This window comes from Globicephala melas, chromosome 13 (genome assembly GCF_963455315.2).
Source record: "Globicephala melas chromosome 13, mGloMel1.2, whole genome shotgun sequence".
Taxonomy (NCBI): Eukaryota; Metazoa; Chordata; class Mammalia; order Artiodactyla; family Delphinidae; genus Globicephala; species Globicephala melas.
Genome location: NC_083326.1, coordinates 29,551,962 through 29,577,150, shown reverse-complemented (window position 1 = coordinate 29,577,150; position 25,189 = coordinate 29,551,962). Strand labels below are relative to the sequence as shown.

The following is a 25,189-nucleotide window of genomic DNA, read 5'->3' as shown; positions in this document are numbered from 1 at the left end:
CCTGTATTTTCTTCTAAGAGTTTTCTAGTTTTATCTAGTATGTTTAGTCTTTGGTCCATTTTGAGTTAATTTTTGCACATGAAGGTAGGGGCCCAACCTCGGTCTCTTCTCAGAAACTTTTTGACACAGGTTTTCTGGTAGTCATTTACCAACTGACTTGCTCCCCGAGAACCTAAGATAGGAAGGCTTCCGATCGATTGACCACAGACCCAGCTTTCTGAAGTCCCCGCACACTCACCTGGTGTCCTCAGCTGTCCCTGTCCTGCCCGAGCTCTCAGCCCTGACCGTGTTCTCCCTGCTCCTCGGGCACAAAGACAGGACCTAATTCGGCAGGCCTGCGCGTCCTGCCCTGCCACACCCTCTCAGGCCCTCTGTCTCGGACGCCTGCGCGTGGGCCCGCTGTTCCGTGTCCTGCCCCCACACACGCAGGGCCACACACTGCAGCCGGGGCCTCTTCAGGGAGCAGCCAGGCTCAGGACCCTGAGGTCCTCGGGGAGGGGACCTCAGAGCCGCAGGCTGTGTCCATTCCGCCTCTGGCGCCCCTGCCTGCCCTCCCCCTTCCCAGCTCCGATGCCCACAGTGTCCTCACGTGGGGTTAGGTAGTGGGAGACCTGGATGTGGGGGACGGGGCGTGTGGTGCAGCCTGGACCCTCCCCCACGGCGCCTCCCGGCCCCCTGGACGGCCGACTCCTGGTGGCCTCGCCCGTGCTGGCAGCCCTTGCTGGGCCTTTTCCCGAAGGGGTGCCGGGCTCTGGACCTTACCAGTCTAAGGACGGGGTCAGGCTCGGCACGTCACGCCCTCCCCAACTCCCTCCGTGTTTATCCCCGTTCCCTGACCTTCCCGGCCACCACGTCTGTGCCCAGGACCCCCGCGTGTCTCTGCCCGAGCCCAGGAAGCTCGTGTGGACTGCTCATTGTGTGAGTGCTTGTGAACTTGGTGTCGGCAGGACACGTCTGTGCGGCAAACGATAACATCGTACCAGCTGAGTGTGTGGTGATATCGTACATTTTTACTGGGCCCTTACTATGGGCTGGGTACTTTTGAGATTCATAAGATAAACTCATTTAACCAATAAAACAACCCTAGGAGGCAGGAACTATTGTTCCTCTATTACATCTGAGGAAATGGAGAAACAAAATTAATCCAAAGTTGTAGAGGGAAGGAATGGGGATTCTAACCAGGAGAGAGGTTCCAGAGGCTCTGGACCAGCCCGCAGTACACTCTCAGACTATTTAGGAAGAATTTAAGGATTTTAGTGTCTTTTATGTGGAGCTAATATCTGTATCAAGGCTCCTTCAGAAATGCCGTAATGGTGGCAGATGGAGCCCACGGTTTACGTCCTCCTCTCACTGACCTTGACCTCTCCACTCGGTCCCGTCCTCCCCCCACTGACCTTGTCCTCCTCACTCGGTCCCGTCCTCCCCCACACTGACCTTGGCCTCCCCACTCGGTCCCGTCCTCCCCCACACTGACCTTGGCCTCCCCACTCGGTCCCGTCCTCCCCACACTGACCTTGTCCTCCTCACTCGGTCCCGTCCTCCCACACTGACCTTGGCCTCCTCACTCGGTCCCGTCCTCCCACACTGACCTTGGCCTCCTCACTCGGTCCCGTCCTCCCCCACTGACCTTGGCCTGCACACCTCGTTCACGTTTCTCTCCCTTTCGCCCTAGACCTCGACCCCCAGCACTTTTGGCACTGGGACAGCTTTGGGGACTACGTGCAGTGTGTCCTGGCCTTCACCGGTGTGGCGGGCTGTGTCACCTACCTGTCCATCGACTCGGCCCTTTTCGTGGAGAGCCTGGGCTTCCTGGCCGTGCTGACCGAGGCCATGCTGGGCATGCCGCAGCTCTGCCGCAACCACCGCCACCAGTCCACGGAGGGCATGAGGTAGGGGCGCGGCAGGGACCCGTGTCCACGGAGGGCATGAGGTAGGGGCGCGGCAGGGACCCGTGTCCACGGAGGGCATGAGGTAGGGGCGCGGCAGGGACCCATGCGCACATCTGCTGCTTCGCTTTCAGTTCAAGACTAGCTTCGGGTTAGGACGCTGGTCTTCTGACCTCTTGACGTACAAGCAGGTGTGCTCCTGTGCGACAGGTGAGGGGAAGCCGAGACCCTCCCGTGAAGCAGCTCACTGCGGGCCATGGACGGGAGGCGGGGTCCACAGATGTCTCCCGAAGGCAGAAGGTTCAAGCCCTTTAATGTAGGAAACGACGCGGCAGCCTCCTCCCCCTTAGCACCACCAAGAGCAGGTCTCAGGCGCTCCCTGCCTCCCTCAGGCACAGTTCCATTTATGAGAACATCAAAAAGCAAAAAATGCTTAGGAATTAACTTAACCAAGGAGGTGGAAGACCTGTACAATGAAAACTACGGTGAGATGCCACCTCTCACCCGTTTGGATGGTGACTGTCAATAAAACAGAACAGCAAGTGTTGGTAAAGGATGGGCAAAGATTGGAATTCTTGTTGGTAAAGGATGGGCAAAGATTGGAATTCTTGGTGGGAATGCAAAGTGGTCCAGCTGCTGTGGAGAGCAATATGGCATTTCCTCAAAATATTAAAAATAGAATTACAGTGTGACCCAGCAATTCTACTTCTGGGCATATAACCAAGAGAATTGAAAGCAGGGTCTTGAAGAGATATTGTACACCCATGTTCATAACATAATAGCATTATTCATAACAGGTAAAACACGGAAGCAACCCAAGTGTCCATCAGTGGATGAATAGATAAACAAAATGTGGTCTGTCCATACAATGGAATATTATTCAGTCTTAACAGGAAGGAAGTTCTGACACAGGTTACTTCATGGAGTCGTGAGGACGTGCTCAGTCACAAAAGGACAAATACCGTACGGTTCCACTTATACGAGGGACTGAGGGGCATCAGATTCATAGACAGAAAGTCGAATGGTGGTTGCCAGGGGCTAGGAAGAGGGGAGGATGGGGAGTTATTGTTTAATGAGTATTTATCTATGGTGTTTTTGAGTGGGTATCTCTCTGTATAGATTTTTTTAGTGAAGTGTAGAAACTCTACCTCCCTTTGTGATATTTTTAATGTAGTATATTTTATATATGTGATGTTTCCCTCCACTTATAATTTTTTTTTTTTTTCCACCAACTTTGCCTCTTTATTGGCCTTTCAGGACCCAGCAGCCGGACCCTGTTTTCCTTTGCAGAGGGACACTCTTACCACCAGGGGATTGGGACGCCTGGCAGGAGTAAACGTCTAGGATTTCCACCCTCCTCTGCTATCACGGGTGGTGGTGGGGCTGCCTTTTTTTCTGTTTTGTTTGGAGTAGAGCAGTTATTGGCTAAAGTTGCCTATTCTGCCAGGCTGCACCCTTCCTGGTCTTTTGCACAGAGAACACCCTGTTCCTGGGGCCTCCTGGCATTTCCTGCTTCTTCAGCTCCAAGTCTGGCATTCCTGTGGCCTTTTCCCCACCTTTGAGAGTCTTGTGTCTCTGTGTAATGTCCAGGGTGTATGGGGGAGGAACAGGGAGACGATTCTGTCTTCCAAGAAGCTGAAGTTTGTGTCACACCTGATTTTAACTAACCCTTTGTTTTTGTGTGCGATCCTCTTATCTTGGGTATGGGACACATGACTGCAGCTGTCTTTTAAAAGGCTGACCTTCTAAACCTCCTTTTATCTGACCACCGTCTCCATGTTTCTCCAGAAACATCCTTGCCATCTGACAGTGATGCACGGATGTTTTAATTTGCCCAGCTCATCTACTTGACTGACAGCCTTGAAGGCAAGGACTGTATCCTGTTTCTTTCTTTCCCCAGCACCTGACAGTGTGCTTGGAAAATTACAGCAGTTCAGTTCAGTAAATATTTATTGAATGAACTCATGAAGGACTAAAATAGTTGATACTCGAAATCACTTTCGGGAAAGTGAGAACACTTGGGGAAGCAGGTATGAATGTGGAAGATTTACCAGTGTGGGTACCTAGCTGATCGGGCTAGTTCTTGGAGAATTTGTGCACAACAGCAAAAGTTGCAGAAGGCCCCAGTGGGAATTGTCCCTGGTGGGGCTGTGGTGACTCAGCCAGCAAAGGCAGTGTTGGAAAGACGCCAGGCCGCACCACAGAGGTCTGTGCTGCTCTGCAGAAGCGCGGCCGTGGGCGTGGCCATCCCCCTTCCTGTCTCAGGGTGACCTCGGGAGTGACAGGATGCGCAGAAGGCCCTGGTACCTGGGGCGTTGGACCTGAAAGGAGGAAGCCCGGGTGGTGCACGTGCTCCTGAGGTTCTGACTTTAGGGCGGAAAGGATGCGTGTGGTCATCAGCCTTTGGTGACCGCAGCTCCTCTCCCCCAGTGCCCTCCCCCCAACAGACCACCCGCCTGCCTGGTGGCACTGGGTAAAGGAGACAGAAGGCAAAGGCGGAAGGGAAGGGAAGGAGACTGCGGTCAGTGCCGCGAGCAGGTCGCAAGAAGGCCCGGCTGCGCGGGGACGAAGACCCGCTCCATGCCAGCCGGCGGGGCCCGAGCAGGGCCCGGAGCCAGCGGAGGGGGGCAGTCTCTGTCACGGACATGGGCACGGGCCGCTAATTCAATCAGCTTGGAGTGCAGGGTCCTCTCAAGAGCCCCACTCGTCCTCGTTAAGACGACTAACCTAATCGTGGGCCCTGCCGCTCAGAGCCGGCTCTGGGTGGAGGTGTGATTAGGTTAGGGGCCTGTTCAGCGTTGCTGTCGTGGCAGGGCTCCGTGGGAGGGTCTGCAGGGCCAGGCCGCTGGGGGCCTCTGCGTGTGGTGTGGGGTGGCGTGTCCTACAGGTGACCGGAGGTGACGGGAGGGTCACAGGTTCTCTGCTCAGCTGGAGTTAACAGAGAGGTGACCTTGCTCTGTGTGTATTTAAAGGGCCAACACCCTTTTTCTTAGCCGTGAGCACAGACTGAGTGCTGAGAAAGAGAGTGAGTACAGGGCTGGAGCCTGGTTACAGTTTTGTTTCCTGTAAAATTTGTGCTTCTTCGAAGAAGTCTGTGTAAGAGAAACTCTAAGGTAAAGGAATTTTCACGCATTGATGGATTAAACCTGAAGCAGGTGCGTAAACAGTGCAACGCCGGCACAGGCTTCTCCCAGCGCAGCTCACGGGCACCCGGGCCTCCGCGCGTCCCTCTCCTGGGTCTTCCCTCAGCCCCACCGCGGTCTCTGCTCCATCCCTGCCAAGCTCCGTTTTGTCACTTTGTCCCCAGGGTGGGGCCTTCTTTCCTTGCTCAGTGACGTGTCTTCAGAACAGCTTGGCTGTCACACGTCAGCAAATCCGATTCCACGATCCTGAAAATGAGACTCTTAGGTTTCCCTGTGCAGCCCGGGCTGGTCTGACCTGCGTCTGACCCTTCCCTCGTCCCCAGGGCCAGCACGATGCCACCCGTGTGTTCAGGGAGCCTGGATGCCCGCTGGAGCCTGAGCTGTGGCGAGCATGGTTGCCCCCGAGTGTCCAGCCTGTCACGTTGTAGCCTGATTCCTACGGGGCGGATCGCGGGCCCCTGGGTGGGGCGAGGAGGGTGGGGCTGTGAGGAAAGCGCCCCTTGCGCTTTCCACATCCCGGCCTGGAAGAGAGAGGCTGGGGCTCCCTGTGTGCACTTAGCAGGGTCGGTTCAGCCCAGGTTCAGACCAGAACTTGCCCCGACACAGGACCCTCCGGCCGGCTGCATGGTCAGCCCCCCTCGGCATGGACACAGGAGCCTCCTGAGGTTGGTTGCTCCCGTCCCAAGCAGAGGACCAGAGGCCTTCCTCCCTCTCCTGCACCCAGGCCCGGACTCAGGACTTGGTCTCAGGGCTGCCTCTGCCCCTCGTCCCCACTTCCCAGCAGCCGCTCTGCGTGGCCTGACCCAGCGTCCTCAGGCATCCATCCAGGGAGCCCGCCGGGAGGGCTGCTTCACCCCCTGACCTTCTCTGATGGAGAAGCCCTGGACCCGCTGGGATTTGGGATTCTCAGAGCCCTGTGGTCAGGGCCACCACAGATCTGCTGCAGACACTCAGCCTCAACTTGCTTCAGACAGAAGACCGTCAGGAGGTGTAAGAAGGGAGGGGCTGTGAGGTCCTGTCTGAGGGCCAGCTTCATCTCCTGTGGACCTGCTTGGAAGGGCCTACCCATGACGCCTTTAGAGGGTGTGAGCCCACGCGCACAGGTGTGTGCACACGCTCACATGCACACACTCGCACAAACGCACAGATTCTCAAACACACACATGCACATATGCTCACACACACACATGCACACACTCATTTTCACACACGTACATTTCTTGGAGGAAATGCAAGAGATACTTGATGATTTCCCTTTACAAAATGTTGAGTGACTGTTGCTTCTGAACCAGTACGAGAAAGTGCTGTCGCTTTTGAAATCATGTTACTAATTAGTGCGGAAGTTCCCTCCTCCTTCCTCCGCGTTTTGGCCGGATCGGAAGATGTTCCCCAACAAGTAATTACTGGAGAGCCTGGGGGCGGGTGGGACTGGAAGAGGAGGCCAGCTGTGGGGAAAACCATCCGGGAACCGGTTACGATTGAGGAGGGGGAGGGGCAGGCGGGAAGCCCGGGAGCGAGCAGGGGCCACGAGAGGAGGTCGTGTGTAGGCGCGTGCGTGTGTGCGTGCGCGGCCCCCGTGGTATGGTGGGGATGCCCCAGCCCGCTGCCTTGTCCCAGCGGGGACACTTCCTGCCTTGACGGAAAGCGTCCGGGAAGTGTCCACCTGGTCCGGCTCCGGCGTTGCCCTTGAACCTGGAGCTGGGCGCCTGGAGCCTTGCCTTGGCTGCTCGGGAATCAGGGTGGCGTCTCCCCCGGGGGCCGCACGTACGTCACTTCTCAGCCCCCACTCATCTTCCTCTGTCGTCCTTGACACGTAATCAGCCCACAATGGTGTGAGCGGAGAATGCCATGCACGTGGTAACAGCGCACGCCTGGGCTCCCACACACGCTTCTCCGCCACAGTACACACACGCACACGCCACACACCCCTGCACATGTGCGCACACGCCACACCCAGGGTCCAGTCGATGGACGAGGAGGGCTGGAATTAGAATTCAGCAAAAGCCCTGGAACTTAAAAGAAAAAAAAACTTCCTTGAGATGTAACCTGTCACACCATCGCCATTTAAAGTACGCAATTCAGTGGAGTTTAGGACTTCCAAAGAGTTGTGCAGCCGTCACCACAATCTAATTTTAGGACATTCTCGTCACCCAGGAAGCAGCCTCACACCCATCAGTACTCCCCGTTTCCCCCACCCTCGCCGCCAGGCCTGGGCAACCACTGGTCTGCTTTCCGTCTCTGCGGCTCTGTGCTCAGGGCACGTCATGTAAATGGAATCAGACGATGCGAGGTCCTTCGCTGCGTTCACTCTGCATAATGTTCCCAAGGTCCGTCCACGTACGATCTGTCAGCGTCCATCTTTTCTAAGGTTGGATAATATTTCAGTGTGCGGACAGATCAGGTTTTGCTTATGTCTTCTTCAGCTGGTAGACATTTGGGTTTGACATCTTTTCGGCTGTTGTGAAAGTGCTTCTGTGAACATTTGTGTACCAGTTTCTGTGTGGATGTATGTTTTCCTTTGTCTTGGAATACACCTAGCAGTGGGATTGCTGAGTTGGTGGCTGCACCATCTTCTGTCCCCACCAGGGGTGTTCGGGGGTTCTGGCTTTTCCACACCCTCACCAACGCCTGTTACCCTCTGACCCCTTGATTGTAGCCATCCTCGTGGGTGTGAAGTGGGATCTCCTGTGGCTTTGATTTGCGTTTCTCTGGTGACTAATGACATCAAACACCTTTTCCTGTGATTATTGGCCATTTATGCGTTTTCTTTAGAGAAAGGTCTATCCAGATTCTTTGCCCATTTAAAAATTTGGTTAGCTGTCTTTCATTATTGAGTTGTAGAGATCTTTAACTGTTCTTACAGATACATGATTTGCAGATATCCTCTCCCGCTGTGTGCTGGCTTTTCACGCTGCAGCACAAGATTTGACTTTGATGGAGTCCAATGGATCTTTTTTAAAAACTGCTATGCTTTGGATGTCACACCCGAGAAACCATTGTTTCTTGTGACCCACGGTCACAAAGACCTACTCCTGTGGGATGTGTTCTGGGTAGGGTTTGAATTTCGGGGAGCTTTGGATAGGCGGACAGGAGGGTAGGTGTGGCCCGGGCCGGGAGGTGGGAATGAGGCGCGGCCGGGGAGGTGTGTGGGCTGCTGGCGGGGCCGGGGTAGGCGCAGGGGTGAGGCTCTCACCTCGTGGGCACTGGCCGGGCGGAGGCTTTCTGGACGGCCGGATGGGGCGAGGATGAGGTGAGAGGTATTTTAGGAATAGTCATCTGCCTGCTCACTTGGGGAGGAAACATGCTGGAGCCAAGAATGAGGTACCGGGGGCCCGGATTAAAATAGCACGAGGGCGGGGAGGGCCAGGCATTTGAGGCAGCAGCTGGGGTGGGGCCCGGTGTGAGGGGGGACCTAGAAAACGGAATCCAGCTTCCCGGCGCCCCCTGAGCTGGAGGAATGCAGCCTGGGGACAGTCTCCCCTCCCACCCAGACCGGCTTCTGCAAGGTTCTCTGAGCCCTGCGCCCCCCGCATCACTGGAGCCCTGGGCCAGCTGAGCCCTCTGTCGAGGAGGGGTCTTCCTGGAGACCCAGCCGTGCGCAGCAGGCGAGCTCCGGACGTGGTGTCCACGAGGACGTCCCTGGCCTGCTGGCCAGTGGTAGCCAAGCCTCGGGGCTCGCCCTGCCCGATAGCTGTTGAGGGTAAAGGATGACCTAACACCCGTGTGGGGAGAATGGGCCTGGGCTCGGCACACGTCCACAGGGCACCGCAGGGTCTGGGGTGACCAGAGGGTGCGAGGCACGAGCTTGTATGTCCAGAGCGCCCTGCACGAGGGCTCACGTCGCTCAGGCTGGCACTGGTCTGCTGCTTAGACGGGCCGGGAGCAGCCTGATTAATATTTGCCCCGAGCCCTCAACACGTGGGGCTGCTGGTGGGGCCTGTCGGATTCCTGCCCCCGGGGCGAGAGCTGACTGTGGGCCGGGCCCGGGGAGGCGCCTGGGCAGCTAAAAATGTTCGTGTGCGTCAGGCAGGGCCCAGCTCTCTGCAGTGACCTCACGTCTCCACTTGTGGGGTGAAGGTGCACCTGTGCCTCCAGGGCCCAGACGGACACCAGCCCGGGCCAGGCTCCAGCTGTGCCTTCTGCCGCCCCCTCCCCAGCCCTTCCCACAGGGTAAGGCACTCGCTGTGTGCCCTTGGGCAAGCCACCCGACTTCTCTATGCCTCAGCCTCTCCTCTGTGAAAGGGGCCGCACAGGCCACTCCGTGTTGTTTGTTTTTGGAGGGGGGGTCTTTGAGTCTCCTATTAAGTTCGGGTGCCTCTGGGGGAGACTGGGCCTCAGCTCTTAATTCTGTAAGATGGAACTAGACTCATTTATGACTCGTTGGTTCTCTTCCTGTCTTCATGGCCTTTTGTAGACATAGCGGTTGCTTGGGGGAGCTTCTCCTTGAAATGCTTGCTCTGTGGGTGTGGGTTTTCCTTTGAAATGGAGGTGCTCCGAGCTGTGGAACGCTGGGAGCAGCCTCGCTGGCAGGCTGGGCATCTCTGTAGCTCAGATGGGTGGCTCCGGTCTGCCCAGGTGCCCGCAGCCTCCCGGTGCCACCCGGCCACACTGGTGCCCAGTCCCCCGGCGCACACCGCTCCCACCGCAGCTGTCACTCTGGGGCGTTTCTCCACCGTGTCATGTGCATCTCCCTCCCGCCCAGCCTCTGCAATCCCCCCGGGGTTCTACGTGTGCAGGTTGACCCGAGCCACTGCTGGGCAGCCCCTGTGCTCCCACCTGCTGCTCTTTCCAGATACCGCTGTGGGCGGCCCCTGTCCAGTCCCCTGTGTCCCCGGACCGTGATGCAGTCACCTGCAGGCCATTTTTCACACCACTAGTTCACTCTAAAATTCCGAGTTGGTGCACCAGAGCAGGACAGAATTCAGACGGAGAGAGAGGCACAACTTTGCGGCGACAGATGCCACGGAGAAGGGATGACAGCAGTGAGGCATTCTCCCTGCTGCTCCTCAGCCATCGTCCGGGGTCTACTAGGTCAGGTGTCCACAGGGACCAGTCAGCGAAGGCCAGCAAAACGTGGGACGGGGCACAGGGTGGCCAGTGATGGAATGCTGCTAATCTCAGATCTTTTCCACGAAGGGCCCGTCTTTCCCCTCGGGTGCAGCTACAAATCCGGACGGGACGGATGGAGCAGCTCTGGGTGCTGGAGCAGACGGATTGACGTTTTGTTTTTTCACATCTGCCAGCCTGGACTCCGGCGCAGCCCCAAGTCCAGAATGGTGTGCTGGGTAGAGAGCTCCGAGAGAAGCCGCTCTGCCTGGTCTGAGGGGCAGGAAGGGCTCTCCTCCAGGACCTGCGGGGCACACCACCACCCAAGTCCCCGCCTGGCCACCAAGGGCTGCCCACACAGTGCAGATACGAGTAGCGCCGCAGTGGTTTTGAAAACTGAGCAGAAATTGAGCCGTAGCCCCTGAAAACCACCCAGAACTTGCAGCTTGAACTCAACTCAACCGCGTCGGTTCCCTGGTAGAACATAAAACACGACGTTCTCCACAGGACTGAAGCAAGACAGTCTCCTTATGGAACGTTAAAAACGTCTAGGATATAAACCCAAGTTCCTCACCACGAAGAATAGGAAAATCTCAGCAACTCTCAAAAGACGATCAACAGACAACAAAGAATCGAGAAACAGTCAACTAAGGTGACAGATACTGGAATTATCAGATTTTCAAGGCACTGGTGTAACTGCTCTAAAGGGCAACGGCAGACGCTCTTTAAATCAATGCAAAGACGGACCATCTCAGGAGAGAAATAAAAGCTGTAAGAAAAGCCAGCCCGAAATTTTTAACTTGAAAATACAGTAGCTAAATAAAAACTACACTTCAGTAGTTCAGTAGCAGAATGGTGACGACACAGGACGGATTAATGAACTTGAAGATCAGTGAAAGTCTGAACAACAGAGAAAAAATCGGGGGAAAAAAAGAGAACAGACTCAGGGACAGCACCATGAAATCTAACATTCGTGTCGCCTGAGCCCACAGGAGAGGGGAAGGACTGGTGCAGAAGAGAATGCCGGAGAAATAACGGCTGAAGACCTCCCAAACTTGATGCAAGATCACCGTACAGCTTTAAGATGTTCAGCAAGTCCCAAACATGCATCACATCACAAACTGCTAAAAACCAAAGTCAAATAAATGTGGAAAGCCAGAGAAAAAGGACTGATGATATATAACAACCTGGAGTTTTAAATGCAGAGTTAGGTATCAGCTAATTAAAAACAGAAGTCTTCAAACGCCACGTGAGTCAACGCGACAAGCCAAGCGAGACGCGCTGGGCTGTTCAGATGGGTGGGCCGGCTGCAGGGTCGACGGGAGCCAACCTGCTGGGCCTCCCCGTGCCCTGAGTCATTCTCCTGATTAAGGATCACGGGAGCCTCCAGACGCTGTGGGTGCAGGTCAGGGGAGCTGTCCACTTCCTGTCCCGGTTCTGCACGGTCGGGCTGACACTCCTGTGGGCAGAGCAGGGGACATGGACATCCCTGCACTGGGCCACGGGCTCCTCGCCTGGTTTTACTGATAAGAGCTGACCTGGGGTCGGAGGTCGCCCAGCTCTGGGGTGAACCGGGGCCACCTCAGGGGCGCAAAGTGCCCGCCCTACCTGGGGCACAGACGGCTTCCAGCCTGGTGTCATCCTGTCCCTGAGGGTCCTCACCTCCTCCCTGTGACAGGCGGCCCCCCCTCAAGCCGTGGTCTGGTTTAGTGAGCCACGCAGTGTGTGCCTGCTGTGGGAGTGGGTCTGATTTAAACACTTTATGCAGGAAAACATGATGGTGCTCATGCCCGTTACCTGGCAACCAGGCGTTAGATGCCGTGTGTGGAGAGGTGTGTGCAGACGTGAGCGATAGATGACACGGGGCCGCTCTGTGCCACACGGACCGATCTCAGACTTTGGGAGTGGCACCGATGACCAGGAATGGAATCGCCCTCAGGCTGTCTTTTGAGTGAGGGGCCTGGCCTGGAGGGGATTCCCAGGAGAAGCCCGCATCACCCTGCTTCGCCCGGCAGCCTCTGCTTTCCTGCTTAGCACCCCTGGGTGCAGGTGTGGGGGGCAGAGGGCCGCCCCTCCCAGGCCAGTTCTCGTGCTGCAGGGTCAGCCTGTGGGACGCGGCATGAGGAGGTGGTGGTCTTCCCTCTCCCGTCTGAGGCCACAGCGTGTCTCCCGAGGGACACACACCTGATGTGCCTGCAGCCAGGAAGGATGGGACGTTTGTGAGGCCGTGTGGGCTCGGCCCCTGTGCCAGCCCCTCCCCTGCTCTGGAGAGCTGAGGCTGCTCCTGCCGAAGGGCCTTCCTGTCCTTGCGGCCATGCACGCAGTGGCTTCATGGCCAGGACAGGAGGCCTCGCATGTCCCCTGGCCCCTGGATTATGACCCCTGACCACTGAGTTATGTCTCCTGACCCTGGGTTATGTCCCCTAAGCACTGGGTTATGTCCCCTGACCCCTAGATTTTGGCCCCTGACCCCTGGATTATGTCCCCCGACCCAGGGGTCGTGACCCCTGATCCATGGTCTGTGAGCCCTGACCACCGTTCGTGTCTCCACAGCATCAAGATGGTCCTCATGTGGACGAGCGGCGACACCTTCAAGACGGCCTACTTCCTGCTGAACGGCGCGCCCCTGCAGTTCTCAGCGTGCGGCCTGCTGCAGGTGCTGGTGGACCTGGCCATCCTGGGGCAGGCCTACGTGTTCACCCGCCACCCCCTAAAGCCGGCCCCCCACGCAGCGCACCCTGCCAGCGCCAAGGCCCTCTGAGGCAGCTGGGAGGATGAGGATGCGGGACCACGGGCCGTGGGCTCCGGCCAGGCCACCTGTCCTCCCCGAGTGGGGCAGGTGGGTGCTGCGGCCCCGAGACAGGGTCCCAGCCATTGGGTCTTGCTCAGCTTCTGCGGCTCTCGGGGGGTGATGGGGCCTGGGTGCCGATGTTGTGCTCTGTTATCTGGGACTCGTGTGAGCAGGTTTTCCCCCAGGCTGGGCGCCTGCTGCTCTCAAGGTGACGGAAAAGCAGGTCTCCTCTCCCACTTTGGCTCAAAATACTGCTGGCTGGAGCCTAAGTCATGTTCACATACCAGGAGGAGGCCACCCTGGGCCCTGCAGGACCGAGGAGCTCAGGAAACCTCCACATCTCAGCCCCCGTGGCCTCGACGTGGCTGATGGGGCCGAGGGGGCCTGCAGCTGGGCTGGGGAGCCCCAAGATGGGAGAGACGGGGGGCAGGAGTGAGGAACGGCACCAGGAGAGCCCAGGTCCCAGCCCACGGAGCCCGCAGCCTCAGACTGGCTGGGGGTGACTCCCGGCAGGGTCGGGCCCGGGACACGTGGGGGTGAGGTACCAAAGCATCACAGGGCTCTGGGTGCGAAACCCTAGGTAGGTCCCCTTCCAGGGCCCCCAGTGGCCTCGCTGCTCTGCCGGCCCCTCCTGGGCAGGCTGCCGTGGACACACCGTCTCCAGCCGGGCTCTGGCCAGTGTGAGCCCCAGGGTGTTGGGAGCGGGGCCTGGGGTCTCTGCGGGTGCTGGGGCATGGCGGGTGCAGCAGCCCCCGGGGCTGCCTGGGAAGGCTGAGGGCCTGGGCCTGGGGCCGGGCAGACCCACTGGCCATCCCCACGGAGGGCTACTGCACAGGCATCCCTTTCCTCTGGGAACCGTGTGCTTGCAGATATGGCCTTAGGTATCTGTCTTCCAGGCCTGGAGATGCCTGCGGGTCAGGGCAGGGGACAGCGAGGCAGGTGTTCCCCCATGCTGTGCAGGGCGTCCCTGCCGCCACCCTCCTCCTGTGCAGCCCTCCGCATCCGCTGTGCCTGGTGGTGGTGGGGTGCTGGTCTGACACTGGTCCCCCTTCGGTTTACACGAGCATCTCAGCCGTGCCCAGCGGCCCTGCTCCAACTCCGGGCCCCGCAGGGCAAGTGTTTAGATGCTTCCACACGGCTCCCGCAGGCGCTTTTCCTTCCCCCAGGCAGAGGGGTGGCTCTGTAGTGTCCACGGTCCTGGGGCTGGTGCCAAAGCTGCAGCGTCTGCCGTGGCCAGTGCACGGCGTGCGGAGCCGTTTCCTCCTCCTGAGTTTTCCTCAAAAACTCCTGAATGTTTGAGGATCCTGCTTAGTTCTCTGGCCTGCAAGATGCTTTGAAAACGTTTACTTTTTAAAAATGAAAGGAGATGTCTGTAGCAGTCATTGCCTCCAAATTAAAGCGTTACCAGTTGCAGGGGTGACCTACATGCCACGTGTGGGAGCACTGCTGATTCTGTCGGTGGCTTTAATTCAATAAACTGCTCATGGATCCAGCGTGGCCTTGTGAGTGGAGTCGGAGTGGGGGGTCCAGGGCAGAGTAAAGGGCCGGTCTCGTCCTCATTCACCTCAGGGGACCCCAGGGAAGGGCTGGGCCAGCGTCTCCTCCGTGGGGGACAGTTGTGGCCCCTGTGAGACCGGGGCTGCTCCCTCAGGCCCCCGGGGACAGTGACCGTCCTGTGCCAGCAGGGCCAGGCGGGGGGAGGTGGTGGCGCCCTGGTCTCCGCCAGTTCACACAGTTCCCTTAACAAGGGGGTGCCTCAAAAGGTTGGGGAGTGTCTCCTTTCAAGGCCAGAAGAAGTGTTTCGAGGAAAACCGGTAATTCCGTATAGCAAGTAGGGTTGGATCCCTTTGTACCGAGCAGTTCTTTTTTCGTGGAGAGTATTTCTGCTGAGGGCAAGACCAAAAAATCAACAGAGTCGAAATACATGGAAGTGATATATTTTACGTTTTTTCAGCGAGTCACCCCAGCCTGTGGCGCTGGCCTCGGAGAGTCTGAGGGAGCTGATCAAAGGTGGTGACTCCGATGCGGCCGCCCCAGGCAGCAGGGAGCCTCGGTGTGGACCCTGGAGCCCCTGTGCTGAGTCACGCAGGACAGGGGTCCTGCTCTGCGGGTAGATTTTGTTTTCCTTCTGATAATGTGTTAATTGAAAATAACTATTTTAATTAAAAAATGAATGCCGTAGAAGTTCAAATACTAAAAAAAACAAAAAACATGAAGGTACCTTTTGGGGACTTCACTGCTGAGCCGGGAAATGGCACCGAACAGGCTCCTGTGTTCCTCTGGGGAGCGAGCCCTGGAGCTGCCCTTCAGACACAGAAGAGAGAGCTGTTTCACAGGCCCAGCTGCTGCCCCGGCCAAGAGAGCGCTGACCCCGAGCTCTGGGCACAGCCATCCACCGGGGAAAGGGCAGACGTTTAATAGCCCCACGAGAAGCAGGGCTTCCAGTGAAAAAAATATATGAAGAAGGTCACTTTTTCCCCCAAACCCTAAATGTCCTGTTTATTTTTATAGCTCTTCCTCTCAACGAGGATAGCATTTTGGAAATGGGAACAAAATGGTGCTGTTGCCCCAGCTCCTGGGGTGCGTGAGAAAGTTCATCTCGTTCAGTTGAGCTTCTGAAAGCTCTGAGCAGATAAAGAGCTGCAAACGGTGCCGGCACCCTGCCCACAGCTCTCGAGCTGCCCTCACCACCCCAGCCCTGGTATCCAGCTGGCCAGGAAGAAACTGTGTGTGTGTGTGTGTGTGTCTGTGTGTGTGTGTGTGCGCGCGCGCGCACACAGAGGCGGGGGATGCATTTTCCCCAAAGATAAGGAGTACAGGAATTGGGGCTATTTTGGAAGCAAATATGGGGGTTTCCAACCCTCAACATTGACAGTGGAGCATGTTCAGCCCTGGAGCTGCCCTGTTCAGTCTGAGTGGCACACGCGGGTCAGCTGGGGGTGGGGGAGGGCCCGTCAGGGCCCAAGGGAGGATGCACAGCCTGTGCAGAAAGCAGCCCTGAGGGGAAGGGGAGCGCTGGCTGATTCCTGGGATGTCACAGACGCAAGTCACCCCCTAAACGCTTTGCAGACGTTTTGGGGTCAACCAGACAGCTCTGGCGGGGACCAGGATCCTGCATCTTGGGGCTGTGGAGCCAGAGGGCTCTTCTGGATCACTGTGGTTGTACCGATGGGGAAACTCAGGTGCAAAGGGGTGTGCCTGGCCCACTCAGCCTGCCCACTGGTTTGGTGGCCAGAGCAAACCCTGTGCCCCCGCGCGAGCGAGTCGTGAGTCGGCGGGAACTGACCTTTGCTCTCTGCACAGCACTTGGGGAGTTGAGACAGCTGCATTCGCAAACTCAGTCTCCTGTCCTCCCTCCTGCAGTGCTTTCGAGCGTTTTCAGCAGGTGGCCAAGGGGGCAGCGATGGCAACACCACGTCTTGCGGGAGACGCACAGAGCTGTCCCATAGGAGTGTCTCCAGGCTGGGTTTCCTTGGCGTGCATGAGGGAGCAGGCCGGCGGGGACCTGGCCAGTTCCCGGCCCCCAAGCCCGATGGGCAACCGAGGCCACAGCCAGCGGAGCCTTCCAGAGCGCAGCTGGAGGGACGGTGTTGGGGGGGGGTCGGGGTGGCGGTGGGGAGACGGAACAGACAAGCCAGCGGCTGGCGCTCCGCCCGCGCGGTGGGCAGTGGGTGTGCTCCGCCCCTCCCCACACACCCGCGGTTCCCAGCAGGATGGCCGACGGGCACCCCATCCCGTGACCCGAGGTGGCCTCTGGTCTTTCAGGGCGCCTGGGTGCCCTCAGAGCCACTGCAGCGGGGTGGGGTGGGGGAGGACAGAGGACAGCTGCCTTGGGTTACTCCACCGCTGACCGAACCCTTGGAGGGAAAATCGGCGAGGCCTCCCCGCGCCGCAGGAGGAAGCAGTTCTTCCCGGACGACCAGCTGTGCTGGGTGACGAGCGATGTGAAGAGCACAGATTCCTCTGGCCTCCAGAGAAGCAGCTCAGTCACCCCGGGCGGGGCCGGGGCGCCCGAGGGGAGGGTGGGGCCGGCTGACATGCAGGCCTTCAGCTTTGCCGGGCATTTTCAGGGGCGAACAGATGAGGAGGGATCCCGGAAGATCCCCACGGAGCTTGTGCCGGGGAAGGAAGGTCAGAGGTCAGGGCTGGGACCTCCCTCCCTCCCCCGAAGGAACTGGCGTGCTGTGAGCATCAGTGTCACACCTCTGTCCCTATCGCTCGGCAGCGATGTGGGCTTCTGCAGGCGTGATGAGGAGACCCCCTCTGATGGGCATGGCCCACTGTGGGTGACACGGCGGGCGCAGGAAGGGACTGTGCCCTCTCCCAGCCCCACTGCGCCCCACCCCCACCAGTGACGCGCAGGGGAAGGTCAAAGTGAGGCCTGGGGACGAGCTACAGGCTTGGAGCTTCTGGGATCGCTGAATTTACTTTTAGCTGGCCATCACGGAGTCAAAAGTCCAGAGGCAGAAGGAAAGCGGAGGACAGGCTGGTGACGCTCCTTGGAGTTCAACTCTTGGAAAGTACAGGATGGCTGTGACCCCCCGACTCAGGCCGGGGTCAGCCCCGGGCCAAGTTCTGGGTTGTGCGGAGCGAGCAACATGCATGGCAAAGGGAGCCGGGCCCCCAAAGTCGTCCCCGTCCCTCCGTGCGCAGCGGGAGGCGAGAATGCGGTTCTGGTCCTGGAGCTCCAGGGCAGCAGCCTCTTCGCCGGTGCCGCGTCCCCGCCGGGTCAGGGCGGCCCCGCGGATGCCCACAGCGCGGCCGCGGAGTCCCCGGTCGGGCCGGCACCGTCGGGGCCCTGCGAGCCGTCGTCCTCCGCGACGGAGGCGCAGGCAGAGGCGGAGTGCGTGCTGTCCTCGCGCAGGGCGGGCTCGGGGCTGGCGGCGCGCTGCTGCTGCTGCTTGAGCTCCGAGTAGGAGCGCGAGAAGGTGTGGAAGATGGAGGTGACCGGGAAGGCCATGAGCAGGATGCCGCTGAGGATGCTGCTGAGCGCCACCACCTGCCCGGGGAGGCTGCGCGGCACCATGTCGCCGTAGCCCACGGTGGTCATGGAGATGACGGCCCACCAGTAGCTGGCTGGCACGCTGGAGAAGTCGCGGCGCGCGCCCAGCTCGCGCTCGGCCAGGTGCACGAGTGGCGCAAAGAGGGCCATGGCCACGCAGAGGAAGAGCAGAAGCAGCCCGAACTCGCGTGCGCAGCGGCGCACGGTCAGGCCGAGCGAGCGCAGCCCCAGCGAGTGGCGCGCCAGGCGCATCACGTAGAGCACGCGCAGCGCGCGCAGCAGCCGCAGCACCAGCCCCGCGCGCTCCAGCAGCTTGTTGCCGCCTGCGCCCGGCCGCGCCGCCAGGCCCACGAGCAGCGACACGTAGAAGGGCAGGATGGCCAGGATGTCGATGATGTTGAGCGGTGTCCGCAGGAAGGCACACTTGCTCTCAGCCTGCAGCGAGCGCAGCAGGAACTCGAAGGAGAACCAGGCCACGCACACCGTCTCCAGCACAAATAGGTTGCGGCACTTGGGGGAGCACTCGCCCTGGGGGGGGAGAAGGGGACACGTGTTGGGGGCAGGGAGGCCTGTCCCTCCCGGGCTGCCCTTCCTCCTGACGCCCACCCGTGCACATGTGCCACTGTAAGGGCAAGGGTTGTAAACCAAAAAAGCCCAATTCCTGTAAAAAGAAAAACAACACAAAAATTTACTGGGAGGTTGGCTTCCCACAGGAGGGCAATCAGAGCTCAGCGGACCAGCTCCCCAGCAAAACCAGAGAAAATCGTTAAAAAACAACCACTTAAAGTCTCTGGAAACACTCCTAAGGACAACAGAAATTGAAAAATGTATTCAAGAAAATCAGTGGAAATTGGTTTAAAAAGGAGAGTCTTTGGTATTTGAACCGAGACTCCCCCAGCGTCCCAGCTCAGCGAGGAGGGGGCTCCAGTCCAGAGGCTGCAGCCACCAACGCGGGGCTCCCTGGTCCCGTGGGCTGAGTCCCCGGGGAGTGCGGCTGGGAAGAGGGACACCTGCTCCCACTCAGCCCCCACCCCTGCAGTGGAACGGAGGCTGTACCTTGAGAATGCCGGGAGCCCCAGAGCCCTCGCCCCCGCTTGTGAGGGTGGTTCCATGCCAGGAGAGACGACAGAGAGGACCTCAGCCCGCTGGCTCCCCGTCTCTCTGCAGAGCACTCAGCTCAGAGAACTGGGGTCACCAAGGAAGGAGCTTGCCACTGCCCCACCCCCAGGCCCAGAGCCCTGGCACAGAGATGCTGTGTAGCGGAGACGCAGACTGTGAGTGAGATGCCCCTGATCACTTCCCAGAGGAACCGACTTCATTTGCAACAGAAAGTGGTGAAGTTCAAACCCAAGGGTGCTCTCAAGAGTGGTAGAGGTTGCAGTGAAGGAAAACAAGAGGACGTTTGTGGACCTAATGAAGACACAGCCTAGGCTGTGGGGTGGCCAGTTTGCAGGAGAGAACTGGGGTGCAGAACTGGAGGAGCCCTCCTGGAGTCAGAACGAGTATCAGCTGACCTCAGAAACTGTTCCATCCTGAGAGCCGCGAAGCGGCTGGATTGGCTGCTAGAGGAATTTATGCCCAAGGGCAGCTGAAAACAATAGAGCAGTCAGCCAGCAATTAGAGGACTTTCAAAGTTCCGTCAGGGAAAGAGACCCAAGTGCTACCAAAAGCAGTGTCCTCCCAGGGTGACTGGGCCTCTTAGAGGAGCAGCGCCAAGGGCTGAACATGTGTGCGTGCGTGCGTGCGTGCGTGCGTGTGTGTGTGGGGGGGGCAGGGGGCAGGGCAGGAATGGACTTCACTAAAATAATCCAACCAATCACTAAACAAGCAAATGACAGTAATGTGCCCTGAACTGGGGAACAGGGGAAGGCAATATCCAGTGTTCCTAAATTGTATTGTCTAAAATGTCTAGTTTTCAATAAAAAATCATAGTGCAGGCAAGGAAACAGTGAAGTATGACCCACACATCAGAAATCAGGCAACAAAACTGCCAACGAGAGTGACCAAACGTCAGATTTAACAAAAAGCTTCAAAACTGCCATTATAAATACATTCACAGAACTAAGGAGAACTTGATTAAAGAAGTAGTGGAGGGGGCTTCCCTGGTGGCGCAGTGGTTGAGAGTCCGCCTGCCGATGCATGGGATATGGGTTCGTGCCCCGGTCCGGGAAGATCCCACGTGCCGCGGAGCGGCTGGGCCCGTGAGCCATGGCCGCTGAGCCTGCGCGTCCGGAGCCTGTGCTCTGCGACGGGAGAGGCCACAGCAGTGAGAGGCCCGCGTACCGCAAAAAAAAAAAAAAAAAAAAGAAGAAGAAGAAGAAGTAGTGGAAGGTATGATGACAATCCGTTCCATCAGATGGAGAAGATCAATAAAGAAAACTTTAAAAAGAACCAAGTGGAAATTTTGAAGTTGAAAAGTACAATCACAAAAAATTCACTATAGGAGCTCAGCAGTGGATGTAAACTGTCAGAGAAAAGGTTTGGTGAACTTGAAGATCGATTGGTGACGATTACGCAGGCTGAGAACAGAGAGACGCAAGGATCGTGCTGGAACCAGGGAATCCAGGTACCAGCAGGAAGGGGAGAGGAGAGGAGGAGAAGAGTGTTCGAGAAACCGTGGCTGAAAACTTCCAAATCGATTGAAAAACAAGGACCTACACACCCAGGAAGCTCACTGAGCTCCAGCAGGGAAAAGACATCACAGGAAAAATGCTGACCGCCAAAGACAAGGAGGAAACCTTGGAAGCAGCAGAGACAGCGACAGGTCACCTCAGAGCTCACTCTGGTGAGATAACGCCTACATCTCAGCAGAAAGCAGTGGGCAGTGTGTTCAAAGTGCTCAGAAGACACCCGAGAATCCTACATCCAGCAACGCTGTCATTAAAAAATGAGGGTGACATAAAGACTTGCCCAGATAAACAAGACTGAGAGCTGCCTTACAAGAACTCGAAAGGAAGGTCTTCAGGCTGAAAACCAGTGATCCCAGAGTCTTCTTAGATGTGATACCAAAAGCAGGAGCAAACAAGATAAAATAGGTGAATTAAACTTAATCAAATTTAAAACGTAATCGCTTCAAAGGCCTGAAATGCTCCTCTTCAAAACCCTTCTGTTCAATCCCTGACTGTTAGTACCTCAGAAGGTGACTTTTTGGAGATGAGGTCTTTAAAGAAAGTCCGCAGAACGGGAGAATATATTTACAAATCATGTACGATAGGGACTTGTATCTAGAATACAGGAAGAATTCCTACGACTCAACCATCAAAAAGACAAACGACCCAATTTAAAAAATGGGCAAGGGATCTGAATAGACCTCTCTTTGAAGAAGATACACAAGTGGCCAAGAAGCACATGAAATGGGGCTCAACACCGTTAATCATCAGGGAAGTGCAGATCAAACCCACTCGAAGGTCCCACTTCACACCCACCAGCACGGCCAGAATGAAAGAGCAGACGACAAGTGCTGGAGAAATCAGGGCCTCGTGCACTGCTGACGGGAACATGCAACCGTCCAGTCACTTTGGACAAGAGCCTGGCTGTTCCTCATACAGTTCCTCACATGACCCTGCAATTCCATCCTAGGTGTGAGCCCAGAGAAGTCAACATGCACGTGCACAAAGAAGCTGCACACGGATGTTCGTGGCCGCACGACTCACAACAACTGGAAACAACCCAAATGTCCATCCGATGATTAATGGATCAGCAAAACTTGGTGGCGCCGTACAAGGGGACATTATTGGGCCACGGAAAGGAATGAAGCGCTCGTTCCTGTCACACCACAGACGAGCCCTGAAGATAGTTCAGAGTGAAAGGATCCAGTGACACAAGACACGTGCTGGGTGGTTCTGTTCTCACGGATCCAGAACAAGGAAATCTATAAAGACGAAGTTGATCCGTGGTTGCTTGGGGCTGGTGGGGGGAGAGATGGGGCCGGGCAGTGAGTACTGAAGGCACTGGGTCTCTTTGGCGAGGTGGAAATGCTCTAAGATCAGACGGTGGTGATGGCAGCACAACCTGCGAACATATGAAAACCCGCTGAATCGTACACTCAAACTGGGCAAATTGTACAGTGTGTGGATTATATATCAGCAAAGCTGTTTTTTGTTTTGTTTTTGCAGTACACGGGCCTCCCACTGCTGCGGCCTCTCCCGTTGCGGAGCACAGGCTCCGGACGCACAGGCTCAGTGGCCATGGCTCACGGGCCCAGCTGCTCCGCGGCATGTGGGATCCTCCCGGACTGGGGCACGAACCCGTGTCCCCTGCATCGGCAGGTGGACTCTCAACCACTGCGCCACCGGGGAAGCCCAGCAAAGCTAATTTTTAAAAAAGACATTAATTAATCTCACAGAGTGTGGCTGGCTGGGTGTGGACAGTGAGTGAGGACCCCGGTGTCGGGGCTCCGTGTGCAGGGGCGTCCAGAGCGGAAGCCAGAGAGTGTGCAGACCTCCCCAGCTGCCCCCGTCTGGCCACGTCTCACCTTTGACCCCGAGCCCCCAGCCAGCCCAAGTCCCCTCCCCAGGTTACCTCTGTCACTGCTGAGGAACAGAAGGAAAGGTCAGGAGAACACACCAGACTCAGTGGACGCCCCTGATGCTCTCTGCTGTCAGTCTCGGCGCGGCTCACACCGGGCGTGAGGGGACCCGGGGCCTTGCACCGCCCCCACCTGGCTCACGTCCCTCTGAGTCCCCGCCCAGCAAGAAGTGGTGAGCTTCCGTCGCCAAGCGGACCGGAAGTGAGGACCCGCCTGGTGCTCCCAACGGGGAGCAGGTCGTGGTTCAGAAGACATTTGCAGCGCTGGCCTCGGTGCCCTGAGGGCGCAGAGGTGGGCAGGACCCCGCAGGGCTGCTCCCCAAGCCATACACCAACGTGTCAATGGGGAACCTGGGGCACCCCGACTCCCGCTAACCTCTTCGATTTGCACTTTCGGAGCCAGCCGCCCAGTGCCCAGGGCGCTTTGTGTGTATCGAGCGGAGCCTGGCGTTCTCACTAATGAGCTGTCTGAGCCCAGCGCCTTGGCCTCTACATCAGTCACCCTCCCGGCCGTGTGCTTACTTCCCCGTGTGGCCCCGGAAGGTCACCGCTTTAGCATAAAGCCCTGAATGTCACTGGGCAGGTCCATCCTCAAACAGAGGTGCTGGCGGCTCCAGCTGGATGAAGGGCTCCCACCCCACCTCGGTCTCGGACCCGCTCGTGGGGCACACGGGTGGAAAAGCCGAGTCCACTCCCGAGCAGCGAGGGTGGGGGTGGGCGCTCCAAGCCCTGAGGGCGAGCCTGGGGCACACCCTTGTCAGGCTCTGAGAGGTTACAGCGCCTCCCCGGCGGCGCTGATGCCCCGGGCCTCTGACCACCTGGCATGGGGCGTCCCGCTGGGCCTGGGGCCTTAGGACACAGCAGCTCCAGGATTTAGGCAGGAAGGCGCAGCTGGGGCCGTGGGGACTGACAGGGCTGGAAACCTGGGCGGGGGAAGGGGACCCGCTGGTAGGTGAGCGGGAGGGGAAGGTGGAGCCCCAGGTCGTACCTGCCTCACCTGCTCGGGACTCTGATGACCTCAGCCCAAGGGGTGCTTGGGGGTCCCGTGACCCACCGCCCCAGAAGCACCCCCGACGACGCCCCCTCGTCCAGGCCGACCTGGGGCTCTGGGTCCCCCGTCATCCCTGGGCCAAGTGCAGCCGCTGGCCCCCCTTCAGGTGGGCTGCGGCCACGTGTGCTGGTGGGGGAGGGACAAAGGCCCCCCGGCCCGCCCGCCCCGTGCTGGAGAAGCGACCCCAGCGCTCCGGCCTGGGGCCAGACCCATCCGGTGGGTCCGGGAAGAGGCGCGTACTGTGAGCGCCTCCCCTCACCCCCTCAAGGACCAGCCAGGAGGTTCACTGGAGGCAGCTATGTCTGGAACTTTGAGTCCAGAAAATGACGCTGATTTATCATAGTTTGACACATCTGGCCTGTCTGGCCAAAACTGGGTCAGCGGTAAATCTATGTTCCGCTGGTTCACCCACTTCTGAAGGCCCCACTGCCTGCACTTTCACTGACGCCGGTAATTAGGCCATAGCTGCCCCGCACGGGCTGCTGTGCGCCGGCCGCGGGGTGATGCCGCCCCTGCCCAAGCCGAGAGGACCTTTCACACCCCACCTGCCCGGCTCGAGGCTGGGGGCCCCAGTCGTCCGCTCTTCGTGCCCTCCGCTCCCCCCGGGGGCTGACCATCAGGGCCGGACGGGGCGTCTGCTAACGGCTGCCGCCCCCCAGCTGTCGGGGTGGGAAGGGAGGGCTCGGGTCTCGGGGGCTTGTGGGGGACACAGAGACTCCGGATCGGTCGTTTCTGGAGGGAGAGAAGGTGGACCCTACACCCTGGGACGGTCGCAGGCAGTGGGGGACCTCCGTGTCTGGTCTCGGTGGGTGGGACCGTCTCACCTCCACACCACCCTTCGCGTCCCCCGGGGGTGTTCCCGTGAGAACCGCAGGGCCACCTCTGACCCCAGGAAGACGGCCTGGAACGTGCCAGAGCCACTCAAATGGACCAGCGACCCCCAGAGCCCAGGGAAAGGGCTCCCCCTTCAGAATCACAAGCACCTTTCGGCTCCACAGAGGAAACAGGAGCAGCAAAGGGAATCCCAGGACCCAGAGCCCCTTTCTCTGGCTGGGCCGCTACCACACTGGAGCCCTGACCCCCTCTCGGCCCCTCCGCCTCCGGCCACCCGTGGGTGCGGGGAGCTGAGGGCGCAGCATCTGCTGTAAGGAACCCCTGGGCTCCGCAGGCTGGACCACGCGCGACCATCACAGGCCCGCCACTCACCGGAACCAGGTGCAGGGGGTTCTCACTGGGGGTGCAAGAGCCGGGCTGGGGGTGGGAGGGAGGGTCCCACACAGGCAAGGGGGCTCCTGAGGAGGGGGGAGAAGGGACAGGGAGGTGCGGGTGGCCCAGAACTGGCCTCGGCGGCTGCGGGGCCCTGGGGTGGCCTGGTCGTCCTCTAGGGCAGGAGGCCAGAAGCATGGCTGTGGGGCTGAGGTGGGAGCTGGATGGGGGTGGGCAGGGCCCCCAGCACTGGAGGCAGGGCCTTCTCCCCAGGCTGCAGCTCCCCCCGCACAGCCTGCACTGGTGCCACTCACGGGCTCCGCCAGGGCTCCCGTGAGGCACCGCCACCTCCCCCAGAGCCCTGGGTCCTGTCTGGTCCCACGGGAGACTTCCTTTCCCAGGGAAAGGCCGCAGGACGCCGCCCCCTCCCCCGGACGGGATCTCGGCACCAGCCTGCGAGTCTCTGCGTGATGCTCCAGCCGGCGTTGCCCTGGGCGCTGGGTCCCTCCCCTCTCCTTCCGGAAGGGTCACTGGGCG

At 58.6% G+C, this 25,189-nt stretch overlaps 2 protein-coding genes across 17 annotated transcripts in view; one reads left to right on the top strand and one right to left on the bottom strand.

Moving 5' to 3' along the window:
- The window catches only part of SLC66A2 (solute carrier family 66 member 2), a 49,737-nt gene extending 34,602 nt beyond the window's left edge, over positions 1-15,135 (top strand). For 3 of the 9 annotated variants that reach the window (XM_070047081.1, XM_060311166.2, XM_060311165.2), the window contains 2 exons: positions 1,673-1,889; positions 12,629-15,131. In XM_070047081.1, coding sequence (XP_069903182.1) covers positions 1,673-1,889; positions 12,629-12,836 — 425 coding nt within the window. In that variant the 3' untranslated portion in view covers positions 12,837-15,131. The other 6 variants (XM_070047082.1, XM_030868263.3, XR_009566538.1 and 3 more) reach the window with 5 other exon arrangements.
- KCNG2 (potassium voltage-gated channel modifier subfamily G member 2) overlaps positions 1,599-25,189 on the bottom strand; it is an 88,521-nt gene continuing 64,930 nt past the window's right edge. For 3 of the 8 annotated variants that reach the window (XM_060311163.1, XM_060311164.1, XM_060311162.1), the window contains exon 4: positions 14,788-18,396. In XM_060311163.1, coding sequence (XP_060167146.1) covers positions 17,596-18,396 — 801 coding nt within the window. In that variant the 3' untranslated portion in view covers positions 14,788-17,595. Of the gene's footprint in view, positions 14,750-14,787; positions 18,397-25,189 lie in introns of those variants that run through there. The other 5 variants (XR_009566537.1, XR_009566536.1, XR_009566534.1 and 2 more) reach the window with 5 other exon arrangements.